The 13,246-nt window shown below is 41.9% G+C and overlaps 1 protein-coding gene across 4 annotated transcripts in view; it reads right to left on the bottom strand.

The window, feature by feature from the left end:
- The window catches only part of pltp (phospholipid transfer protein), a 30,089-nt gene that overhangs the window by 15,376 nt on the left and 1,467 nt on the right, over positions 1–13,246 (bottom strand). The window contains exons 1-2 of one of the 4 annotated variants that reach the window (XM_014168166.2): positions 9,608–9,820; positions 4,613–4,733 (exon numbers count right to left, since the gene is read on the bottom strand). In XM_014168166.2, coding sequence (XP_014023641.1) covers positions 4,613–4,718 — 106 coding nt within the window. In that variant the 5' untranslated portion in view covers positions 4,719–4,733; positions 9,608–9,820. Of the gene's footprint in view, positions 1–4,612; positions 4,734–5,992; positions 6,270–9,300; positions 9,580–9,607; positions 9,821–13,246 lie in introns of those variants that run through there. The other 3 variants (XM_014168168.2, XM_014168165.2, XM_014168167.2) reach the window with 3 other exon arrangements.

Here is a 13,246-nt window from a genome sequence, read left to right as displayed (position 1 = left end):
AGGTCATCGCCTAAAAGGCAAATGATCTCAGTGAACCAAAAAAGAAAATAGAGAAATAATAGAAAAGTAAAACATGTAATAATAAATACACACTGAGTAACGATAACTTTCCCTATATACAGGGGGAACCAGTACCGAGTCGATGTGCAGGGGTATGAGGTAATTGAGGTAGATAAGTACATCTAACTGGGAATAAAGTGACATAATAAACAGTAGCAACAGCATACAGTTGAAGTCGGAAGTTTACATACACCTTAGCCAAATACATTTCAACTCAGTTTTTCACAATTCCTGACATTTAATCCTAGTAAAAATTCCCTGTATTAGGTCAGTTAGGATCACCACTTTATTTTAAGAATGTGAAATGTCAGAATGTCAATTAGTATTTGGTAGCATTGCCTTTAAATTGTTTAACTTGAGTCAAACGTTTCGGATAGCCTTCCACAAGCTTCCCACAATAAGTTGGGTGAATTTTGGGCCATTCCTCCTGACAGAGCTGGTGTAACTGAGTCAGGTTTGTAGGACTCCTTGCTCGCACAAGCTTTTTCAGTTCTGCCCACAAATTTTCTATAGGATTGAGGTCAGGGCTTTGTGATGGGCACTCCAATACCTTGACTTTGTTGTCCTTAAACCATTTTGCCACAACTTTGGAAGTATGCTTGGGGTCAATGCCCATTTGGAAGACCCATTTACGACCAAGCTTTAACTTCCTGACTGATGTCTTGAGATATTGCTTCAATATATCCACATAATTTTCCTGCACCAGTCCCTCCTGCAGCAAAGCACCCCCACAACATGATGCTGCCACCCCCCTGCTTAACAGTTGGGATGGTGTTCTTCGGCTTGCAAGCATCCCCCTTTTTCCTCCAAACATAATGATGGTCATTAAGGCTAAACAGTTCTATTTTTGTTTCATCAGACCAGAGGACATTTCTCCAAAAAGTATAATCTTTGTCCCCATGTGCAGTTGCAAACCGTAGTCTGGCATTTTTATGGCGGTTTTGGAGCAGTGGCTTCTTCCTTGCTGAGCGGCCTTTCAAGTTATGTCAATATAGGACTCGTTTTACTGTGGATATAGATACTTTTGTACCTGTTTCCTTCAGCATCTTCACAAGGTCCTTTGCTGTTGTTCTGGGATTTATTTGCACTTTTCGCACCAAAGTAAATTCATCTCTAGGAGACAGAATGCGTCTCCTTCCTGAGCGGTATGACGGCTGCGTGGTCCCATGGTGTTTATGCTTGCATACTATTGTTTGTACAGATGAACGTGGTACCTTCAGGCCTTTGGAAATTGCTCCCAAGGATGAACCAGACTTGAGGTCTACAAATTTTTTTCTGAGGTCTTGACTGATTTCTTTTGATTTTCCCATGATGTCAAGCAAAGAGGCACTGAGTTTGAAGGTAGGCCTTGAAAGACATCCTCAGGTACACCTCCAATTGACTCAAATGAGGTCAATTAGACGACTATCAGAAGCTTCTAAAGCCATGACATCATGTTCTGTAATTTTCCAAGCTGGTTACAGACACAGTCAACTTAGTGTATGTAAACTTCTGACCCACTGAAATTGTGATACAGTGAATTATAAGTGAAATAATCTGTCTGTAAACAATTGTTGAAAAAATTACTTATGTCATGCACAAAGTAGATGTCCTAACCGACTTGCCAAAACTATAGTTTGTTAACAAGAAAATTGTGGAGTGGTTGAAAAACAAGTTTTAATGACACTGACAACCTAAGTGTATGCAAACTTCCGAGTTCAACAGTATGTGATGAGTCATAAAAGTTAGTGCAAAAAGGGTAAATGCAGATAATCCTGGTAGCTATTTGGTTAACTATTTAACAAATTATTTAGCAGTCTTATGGCTTGGGAGTAGAAGCTGTTCAGGACCCTTTTGGTCCCAGACTGGGCGCTCCAGTACAGCTTGCCATGCAGTAGCAGAGAACAGTCTATGACTTGGGTGGCTGGGGTCTTTGACAATTTTGAGGTGCTTCCTCTGACTCCGCCTGGTATAGAAGTTCTGGATGGCAGGGAGCTTGGTGCCAGTGATGTACTGGGCTATACGCAAACTACCCTCTGTAGTGCCTTGCTGTCGGATGCCGAGCAGTTGCCATACCAAGAGGTGATGCAGCCAGTCGAGATGTACTTAATGGTGCAGCTGTAGAACTTTTTGAGGATCTGAGGTCCCATGCCAAATCTTTTCACGCCATCCTCGGGGTGAATGTGTCTGTCGTGACCTCTCTGTGGGGTACAACTGAAACCATGGTAACCCTCTGACAAAAGCAGAGGGTCCCACCTGTGGGCCCGGGCCCGTAGGCCTGACAAGGACACCCGAAGTGAACGGTTTAGGCTGTGAGAGAAGTGAAAGAGTAGCACTCAGCGCTGGAAAATCATGTTCGCACAATCCAGATCAATACCGCGCATGCGCACCAAGTGCCATCTGATGGGGAGGAACGCCACCTTGTAGAAAGAGATTGGTTATTTTTCCCTTTCCACCACTCACGGCCACCATGTGTCTGAATGTGGAGAAGGGACACTTTTCATTGAAGCCACATGTGGGAGACGCAACACTTTTGACACCCGGGCACACTGTGGAACTTTGGGTTGACACAACTGTGTTTGCCTGAAGCCTGGTCTAGTCTGGGTTCGGGGGCTCCGTCAATCAATGACGTACCCTGATTGGCAGTCCCACTTAGAGTTACTTCTGTCACAACAAGCTTCACTCGGTTTAAGCGGTAAGAAAGAGGGCGACCAGGTTCTGTGGGTATCCCCCTGTCGCCTGTATCTGCCTTGGCTAAGCGCCACTTGCCTCTCTTCCTAGACTTCTCAATGTACGGTCCGGGTCCCACCTCGGTGATCCGAACTTACGTAGACTTTTGAGACCAGGCTAGCTTACAAGTGTTCCGTAGCGTGCTAGCCAGGTTAACCTCGAGGTTAGAGTGAAAGGTCACTAGTTCGAATACCAGAGTCGACAAGGTGAAAAATCTGTCGCTGTGCCCTTGAGCAAAGCAGTTAACCCTAATTGCTCCAGGGGCGCTGTACAATGGGGACCCTGGCTGTGACCCCACTCCCTCAGGGGGAGTTGAGATACACAAAATACATATTTCCATTACACACATGTGTAACAAGTTAAATATAAGCAACACCCAAATTATTATTAAGATGCGACCTGGAACCCAGCGCTGAACCGCACACAAACAAAATAGACCCAGGGAAGAGCACTGGTCGCTCGCTCCGGGGGGTTACCCGTGCAAGTGCTCGGAGCATGCTAACTTATCGGAGGTGCATGCAAGCCCTGCTTCCTCCACTCCCTCCAACTTCAGGAATTGTAAATAGGAATAGGATTGCCTCTAATGCCAGGGGAACGCTAGTAAGCTTCATTCGCCAGAAGTTATGCATGTTAGTTGATGTTAGCCAAGAGGCTTGTAGTCTATGCTAGGCTAGCTAGAATATTTGACTGCAGCACGGTCCATTTAGAATAACCATGTGACTTAACGCTAGCTACGTGTACTAAACAAGATAGCTACCCAAGCAATTCCACCGTTAGGAAGCCAGAATAGCTAGAAGTAGCTAGCTCGTCTCGGCGAGTTAGCTAACCTGGCTAGCATGCTGTGCAGCGCTTGTTAGCTAGCCTGGCCCTGAAAGTCTATGTAGGACCGGATCACCGAGGTGGGACCCGGACCGTTCATTGATAAGTCTGGGAAGAGAGGCAAGCGGTGCTTAGGGATTTCACCATGAGGCCAATGGTGACTTTAAAACAGTTACAGAGATAATGGCTGTGATAGGAGAAAACAGAGGATGGAACAACAACATTGTAGTTACTCAACAATACTAACCTAATTGACAGAAGGAGAAGAAGGAAACCTGTACAGAATACAAATATTCCAAAACATGCATCCTGTTTGCAACAAGGCACTAAAGTAATACTGCAAACATTTTGGCCAAGCAATTAACTTTTTGTCATGAATACCAATACAACACATTACTGAGTACCACGCTTCATATTTTCAAGCATGGGGGTGGGCTGCATCATGTTATGGGTGTGCTTGTCATCGGCAAGGACTAGGGAGTTTTTCAGGATAAAAAGAAAAGGAATAAAGCTAAGCACAGGCAAAATCCTAGAGGAAAACCTGGTTCAGTCTGCTTTCCAATAGACACTGGGTGACAAATTCACCTTTCAGCAGGACAAGAACCTAAAACACAAGGCAAAATCTACACTGGAGTTGCTTACCAAGAAGACAGTGAATGTTCGAGTTACAGTTTTGACTTAAATCATCTTCAAAATCTATGACGATTTGAAAATGGCTGTCTAGCAATGATCATCAACCAACTTGAAAGTTTGAAGAATTAAAAAAAGAATAATGTGCAAATATGTTTCACAATTTAGGTGTACAAAGTTCTTAGAGACTTACCTAGAAAGACTCACAGCTCTAATCGTTGCCAAAGGTAATTCTAACATGTATTGACTCAGGGGTGTGAATACTTATGTAAATGAGATATTTCTGTATTTAATCTATTTTGAATTCAGGCTGTAACACAACAACATGTGGAATAAGTCAAAGGGTATGAATTCTTTGTGAAGGCACTGAGTGTTTTTGTTGTGAATTTCTTACACATTTCGAGGCCTCTGTTTGTGATCCGGATCTTGCAGCCTGGCGGCTCTGCTGCTGACATGGCAACGATGAGAAGGAAGAGGATAGACACCGTGCAGGAAGCCATCACGACTCACTCAACCTGCAGGGGGTCAAAACAGACAGACAAAGAGAGAGTGGGGAAGGATCCAGCCACTTCAAAGATCAAACACTAAATACTAGGGCAGGGTTTCCCAAAAGCATCATAGCACTAAGATCATTTTTAATACATTTTGTTTCAATTGAATTAACCCCCTAGAGTCCAAGCCGGGGGGTGGGGTGGGTTATTTACTAAACTAACATATGGAATTGTTTTCAAATGGTCATACCAAGGATAATTTAGCTATTCGGTTTAAAATTACACATATTTCACCCTTTTTTTAGGCACTAAACTACTTCTATATGCTTCCATTCATTTTTTAAACTGGTACCGGGCTGTCTTCAGACGATTCTGTTGCAGCTTGTGGGCATCCTAGAGCAAAACAACCAAGCCCAAACTGTTTGGATGCTACAGACAGAAGTTGGCAGATCGGTGGTACCGACTTCAGACGAATCTCATGACGGTTGTGGGACATTTTCGTGAGAAAAACTATTTTCGGGATGTCTCATGGTCTGACAAACAGCGATGTAGCTCTGCCACCTTTCACCACATGTGAAAATGAAAATGAGTGATTTATTTTTGGTGACTAGCTTTCTGGGGTTGCATCAATCTCCCTCGAAACTAGAGGGATAACATAATTCATTCAGTTCCTATGAACCTTATTGGTGCTTTATTCCATGAGACTGAATTACACAATATTATCCAGAAGTCATCGAGGTCATCAACTTATATATCATCTAATAAATGGGTATTCATTTCAAACAACATTTCATATTAAATTTAAAGGTTATGAATGCCTTTTAGAGAAACTATTTGCACTGCGTATCTCAATGTTCTTCTCTCACCATTGTCCTGCAACAGTGAAAATACACAGAATCCAAAACAAAATGGACATAGATGATTATTAGTCGCTTATAAACATGTACATTTCCCCCCCTTACATTTTCACAAAGATAGGCAGTTAAGATGTACTGGGACAATGTACACACTATCGAACTGCTCTGAGTAATAAAGTCCTCTCAAACAATTACACTCATTGTGTCCCTTGTATTTACAATAACATATCTTATTTTAAGCTAATTTGTGTATTCATATCATCAACCTTGCTTACAGATGTTTTATAGTAATTCAGATGTCAATGTAGTTATTCCTTCTTGTCCTGTACATCATTCATGCTCTTAGCCCTCTTTCTCTCCATCACAAGCAGGAATTCCAAGATGCATTTCTCCTCCCTGACAAAATCCTGCACCAAAATCTCTTACCTCGATAACGGAGGGTCTGTGGAAGCCAAATAAAAGAGAAAAACAAAGAAATCCCTAAATGTTTGTCTTCTTTACGGTATCTCCACAGTGTGCAATTCAAATGCTGCAGTCTAATTCCCTGTCCTGCTGTAACATGTATGGTTGCTAAGTAAGTGAGTGAGAGAGAGAGAGAGAGAGAGAGAGAGAGAGAGAGAGAGAGAGAGAGAGAGAGAGAGAGAGAGAGTGTGTGTGTGTGTGTGTCTGCACAGCTCTTTGTCTTGTTTAACAGCATGGGCAGCAGTTAGTTCTAGTAACCCCCGACAGTGAGGAACTAAAAGGCTTGAAGGAGAGCAGGATGTTCCTTGACCCGTAAGATTTTAGGAGGGACTGCTGGACAACCCAACCCCGCTGCCAACCCAATTTAATTTAGGCTCTCCACAGTCTAAACTCATACAAACGGTTAACTCAACAATCGAAGTGGACAAAAACTCAATCTCCCTAAAGACCTTTCCCCTTGAAAGGACAATTTACAATTTCCTCACCACTTTCTTAGAATCTGTACAGGGGCCAAAGATTGCGGATTCCCAGAAGAAACAGCTTGTGTGGGGGAGAAACTTTGTGTAAACTCCTGCCTGTACTCCGTCTCTAAATGTTGTATATCACTAGCAGAATCATATCACTAAGTATGTGTAAATGTAGTTGGCGAATAAAGGTGATTTTGATCATAAACAGTGTCTTCTTCACAACAACAGTGACCACCACACAAAGCTAAGTGCACCTACATCATAAAACCACCAAGTGTTTAAAAGCGTTAGTAATTGAGTCATTTATGAATGGTAAAATGCTGGTGGCCAAAGTTTGAGAATTATTGAGGGTGATGGCAAGATGACACATATTCCAGTGTCAGTTTGACACAGGCTATTTTCCCAACATCAGATTTTTGTTATTGTGTTGAAACCATGTCATCTATTGTATATTATCCACCATCCCCCAGTTATCTCACTCCAGGCAACTATTTTGGCTGATGGGAAACAAGTGTTTCGCAATGGAGGAGAGTGCGGGTACTTCAGTTCATACACACAAGAGTTTCACTACACCCGCAATAACATCTGCTAAACACGTGTATGTGACCAATACATTTTTATTTGATTTGTTTTGATAAGTGTACGGTCGTATCCAGGCCAGTGACCAATAGAGAACTCTGAGTGAAGAGATCTGCGAACAAGGCACGTGTGTGTGCCAGACGCAAACCCAAACAACAGCCCATATTGTGCTTCATGAGAGGTGCTGTATTCATGCCCTTTTGTGTTTAGTTAAAGTTAACCATACTCATGTAGTTACAGGTAATCAGCACACATAGGCAAGAGCAGCCCCTCAAGAAAGAGCAGCCAAAAAACGAAACTAAACAACAAACTTGCTAGATACCCTCAACTAACTAGCAAAGCAAACGAGTGATGTTACAGTGTGTTTTGCATCAAGTTTCGTCACTTGAATAAGACATTCTGCAGAGCATGTCAGAGTTGACGGATTCAACACCTGCTGCAGAACTATATAAGGATGTGTATGCATGGCTGGCCCCAGGCATAAAGCTACATAAGCGGTTGCTTAGTGCCCCTGGCCGCTAGGGGGCCCACCCAAAAAAACATATATATTTTTATGAACTCAGTGTTAGAGTGTTAGAATAGTAGAATACACAAGGTGCAATTTTGAAATTTGATTATGCATCAGCAGTTTTTCTCTTGTTATGTCAGTCACTGGCAGTCACTCAATTAGCTCATGTCAGCTAACAATTTTTATATTGGTAAGTTAGTCTAGCCCGCTATCTAAAATTTGTAGTAATCATGCCCGAATACCAACCGGGCACACAGGATATATACCCAGGGCCCCTGATCTCTAGGGGGACCCCTTTGATTTTGTTAGTCAATCTCATTCAGAAATCTTTAACATATAATACGTATTGGCAAAATGTGTAGAATTACAGAAAATTTGCTTTAAACTGCAAACATTTCTCTCTCCACCCCATGGCTAAATTAGTAGAATTGCCTGGAATATGTTATTAAATTGCTAAACTTCTCTCTGCCCCGTGGCAAAATGTGTAGAATTGCAGAAAGTTGTTTTTAAATGTTAACATTTTCTCTACTCATCATGGCAAAATGTTGAGAATTGCAGGAAATGTATTTTAAAGCCAAAATGTTCTCTCCGCTGTCAAGGGGGGGACTAAAATGTTTTGCCAGTGAGGTGGGAGGGCCCCCCAACCAAATCTCGCTTAGGGCCCCCAAAAGGCTAGGTCCGGCCCTGTGAGTATGAGTCATGAGGACTCACAGCCTCAGCTCCTATTTCAATGGAAGGAAAGTGTCCCCAAATGCACTTGAGCCCAGCTTGAACAAAAAGTGAATCAGGTGCTCGACTTAGAGACTTGAAAATCCCCCCAAAAATTCTTCACCCAGGACACTTCAACAGGGTGACTATCCAAAAAACATTCCTTCACTCAGGACACTTCAACGCGGTGACTATCCAAAAAACATTCCTTCACCCAGGACACTTCAACGGGGTGACAATACAAGAAAATAAAATGTAAAACAAGGAGCTCTCTGTTTCTGTATAGATCTGATTATTTATTGATGGAACATAGGCCTAAAAAGTTATTCATAGCTTATGCTTTGTAATTTGCTGGTCAAATTATTACTTTTGTTGAGCAAAGAAGAACTGCAATACTGCCATCTTTGGTTATTGCCGGGGTAGCGTTTAATTCTTTTTCAAGTGATCAGTCTCTTTTTTTCAACTTTCAACATCTTCCATGGACCATCTCAAAGTTAGCATTTTATCAATAGTCAAACACAGCATGTTCATTTTCACTGGTGTGATCAATTGTCCTTATCAATTAAGCTTTAACTTACACAGTCGCATACACTAAATTGAAACACAGAAGAATGTATTGAGATTTTACCAAACATCTGTCATCTCAGTGTTGGAATCAATGCAAGAAGACATAATTAGACATAATTACAGTAACCATAGGATTTAAATACAGACTGCTTAACCAGTGTGTACATAAACAGTATTTTCAACATCCACTTAATACCCTTTGAATTGACTAATAACAACCACTTTGTAGCCCCTTACTTTTGTGAATCCTTGCTAGTTCGGTCTGTTGTGTCATCCCAAATCATAAAACACAAATCCAAACTAGTCTGGAAAAAGTGCAGCATTGAGTTCTGTTCCATCTCATATTACCTCAATTAAAATCAGCAGGATATACGTTTCTAACGATGATTAAATTCTTTCAAGTTTTTGTTAGTAGACTATACCTGAAAGTCATACCCACTCACCTTTACTTGTGCCATTGTGGAGTTGGCACAGAGAAGTTTCAAGTTTTATTAGTCGTATGTATGGTGATACACCTTCCAATGAAATTCTTACTTGCAGGTTCCTTCTCAACGATGCAACAACAATAAGAAATAATAGAAGTCTTTGTCCTCGCAACTCAAATCAACAAATCCTGGGTACAGTGAATTCTGAGCCTGCTTGGTCTGTCTACCACCTTTGTGCAGACTTTCCATCATTTAAAATATATTTTCCTTCCCCCATCCCTCCTTTCCCCCCAAATGGGCTTACACAATAAACTGCAATACTTACAGTGTGTTATTGGCAATATCTCTGTGGCAAATGAGTTGACTCGGCTCCCAAGGGTTTCCCCGGTTCAAATACTTGTTCCTGCTTTCAGCTTCAATGACTGGAGGGATGTTGAAGTGACTCTCTCCCTCTAATCTACACAAACACTCTATCTTTCTTCATTCTTTGTCTATATAGGCAAGTTGTGGAGAAAGGGGAGTGACTCTCTTTGTATAGGTCACATGACTCTCGTGGCTATTGTGATGACAGTACCCACAGTGCACAGACGTCAACTCAACATGTAGCCTTTTCCATGTTTGGTTTAATGTAATTTGAAACAACTTTGATTCAACCTGTGTGCCCAGTGGGTAATTTCTTTAAATAACATTATTATTAGCAATGTCAAAAGCCGCTCCAAAATGAGGATTGATACCAATAAAAACATGTGATACAATACTTTTCGGACATAGGGCAACTTTTTAAAAACTCCAAACCACGGATTTCAATCATGGTAAAATGTCCAGAACATTCAATGACCAAATAATTGACATTGAAGAGGGCTTATTTTCACTAGTGAATCATTATCATACAAAATACTGTACCAATTGCAGAATACACATGAGAAAAATAAGTGTGAATGTAAAATATAAAATTGTGATTCATGTTCATGACCTGAAACAAATTTGAGAGTCCCATTTTGCAGACAACTTTTTTGGCAAGGCTGTCCTTTAATTTGTGTGAGGACCTCTATTATAAATGGGTGTTCTCTTCTTAGAATTCCATTTTTGCTTTTTCAAAGTATGATGATTCAAAGGTAATTTGAGGTACTCCATGCCACGAGGTTCATTAAATAATAGGTTAGCCTTTGCATTCTTCTGACTGAGGTGAAATGCTAAAAATAGCTTGTACCAACCTTTGGAAAGATCGGGCTAAACCACTGGTCGGATATAATTGTAGCCTACTCTTTAAAAAGTGAGAATTTCCAGAAAGCTTCTACTGTAAGCCTATATCATATCTCTCTCTATTTAACTTTTTTACCAGTTTTATTACCCTGGTGCATTGTTAGGTAAGTTTTGTGCTATGTCATGTCGATTTAGGTAACTTTAATGCCATGCCACATGTTCATTTGCACAAGACTCCTGAACTGTGCAGGAATGCACTGAGCAAATTGGGAGCAGCAGGGCCAGGGTTGGTTCACAGCGTTAAGTGCCATTTAAGTCTCTGGACCACACAGATCATAGTGGTTCCCGATTCCGTGCCACAATGATGGCTCAGCCCACTTCTTTGACGTATAAAAAAACACAACATAAAAGAGCTTTTTTATTAAGTATATGGCGTGAGGCTTCTGCACCAATTGTAGACTACAGCATAAAATGTGATGGTGAATTTTTGCATTGTAATTTCAGAAAATGGCCATAATACAGTATTATCTGTAGTAATAGTGCAATGATAGTGTTTCAAAGTATTATTTACCCACCAGTGTTGTGATTTGCTGTGATATTCGCCTATTGATTTCTCCCGCCGGAGCGACGTCCGTTGTCAAAATGGGAATGCTGTTTTTACTTTGTGGCTGTGTTATCTAGTGGAAATCGGGTCAAGTGGCCAATGTAGAAATCGCTCTGTCATTTCCTGGTTGCTAAAATTCTATACTTTTCGCTCAATTTCAGTTTATGTGAGAAAACAAGCAATGAATAGTGTAGGGAATCATTGTACCATCTAAATCGCTGTGAAATATATATTTTTAATTAAAACAAATTTTGTTTTTAAATGAGAGTCTGCCATTTTATGGGATGCAGGGGAGGGGGAGATTTGTTGTGAGTGCAGCCTAGTGCTGTTGCAATTCACCTAGCTTCCGCATAGGGGAGAAATTCTAGGTGTAACACCTTTAATGGCCATAGTAGAACAGATCATCCATACATCCATGCACCACCAGATGTCAGTGATGACATCATTTATGGTGAACAAGTGAGACATGACTTTTCTCCTGACCTGTCTGTTGTACAATATCATAAACTCAGCAAAAAAAGAAACGTCCTCTCACTGTCAACTGCGTTTATTTTCAGCAAACTTAACATGTGTAAATTTTTGTATGAACATAACAAGATTCAACAACTGAGACATAAACTGAACAAGTTCCACAGACATGTGACTAACAGAAATGTAATAATGTGTCCCTGAACAAAGGGGGGGTCAAAATCAAAAGTAACAGTCAGTATCTGGTGTGGCCACCAGCTGCATTAAGTACTGCAGTGCATCTCCTCCTCATGGACTGCACCAAATTTGCCAGTTCTTGCTGTGAGATGTTACCCCACTCTTCCACCAAGGCACCTGCAAGTTCCCGGATATTTCTGGGGGGAATGGCCCTAGCCCTCACCCTCCGATCCAACAGGTCCCAGACGGGATTGAGATATGGGCTTTTCGCTGGCCATGGCAGAACACTGACATTCCTGTCTTGGAGGAAATCACGCACAGAACAAACAGTATGGCTGGTGGCATTGTTATGCTGGAGGGTCATGTCAGGATGAGTCTGCAGGAAGGGTACCACATGAGGGAGGAGGATGTCTTCCCTGTAACGCACTGAGTTGAGATTGCCTGCAATGACCACAAGCTTAGTCCGATGATGCTGTGACACACCGCCCCAGACCATGACAGACCCTCCACCTCCAAATCGATCCCGCTCCTGAGTACAGGCCTCGGTGTAACGCTCATTCCTTCGACGATAAACACAAATCCGACCATCACCCCTGGTGAGACAAAACTGCGACTCGTCAGTGAAGAGCACTTTTTGCCAGTCCTGTCTGGTCCAGCGACGGTGGGTTTGTGCCCATAGGCGACGTTGTTGCCGGTGATGTCTGGTGAGGACCTGCCTTACAACAGGACTACAAGCCCTCAGTCCAGCCTCTCTCAGCCTATTGTGGACAGTCTAAGCACTGATGGAGGGATTGTGCGTTCCTGGTGTAACTCAGACAGTTGTTGTTGCCATCCTGTACCTGACCCGCAGGTGTAATGTTCGGATGTACCGATCCTGTGCAGGTGTTGTTACACATGGTCTGCCACTGCGAGGATGATCAGCTGTCCATCCTGTCTCCCTGTAGCGCTGTCTTAGGCGTCTCATTGCAATTTATTGCTCTGGCCACATCTGCAGTCCTCATGACCCCTTGCAGCATGCCTAAGGCACGTTCACGCAGATGAGCAGGGACCCTAGCCATCTTTCTTTTGGTGTTTTTCAGAGTCAGTAGAAAGGACTCTCTAGTGACCAAAGTTTTCATAACTGTGACCTTAATTGACCAAAGTCTATAAGCTGTTAGTGTCTTAACGACTGTTCCACAGGTGCATGTTCATTAATTGTTTATGGTTCATTGAACAAGCGTGGGAAACAGTGTTAAACCCTTTACAATGAAGATCTGTGAAGTTATTTGGATTTTTACGAATTATCTTTGAAAGACAGGGTCCTGAAAAAGGGATGTTTCTTTTTTTTCTGAATTTATGTAACCCTGTATGCCTACACATTTCAAACAACCCAGTCACACCTGAGACACAGTAACTATCATAAAAATCTATTTATTGAGATCATGTGCAAGGCACAGATAGCGTTGGTTGTTAGAAACCTCTGAAATAGAAATGGCGTCTTTTCGTAGGCACTAACTCCGCAATGATTAGTTG

Source organism: Salmo salar, chromosome ssa22, assembly GCF_905237065.1.
Source record: "Salmo salar chromosome ssa22, Ssal_v3.1, whole genome shotgun sequence".
Lineage (NCBI taxonomy): Eukaryota > Metazoa > Chordata > Actinopteri > Salmoniformes > Salmonidae > Salmo > Salmo salar.
The sequence above is the reverse complement of the archived record's forward strand: the minus strand, read 5'-3'. Positions and strand labels throughout refer to the sequence as shown.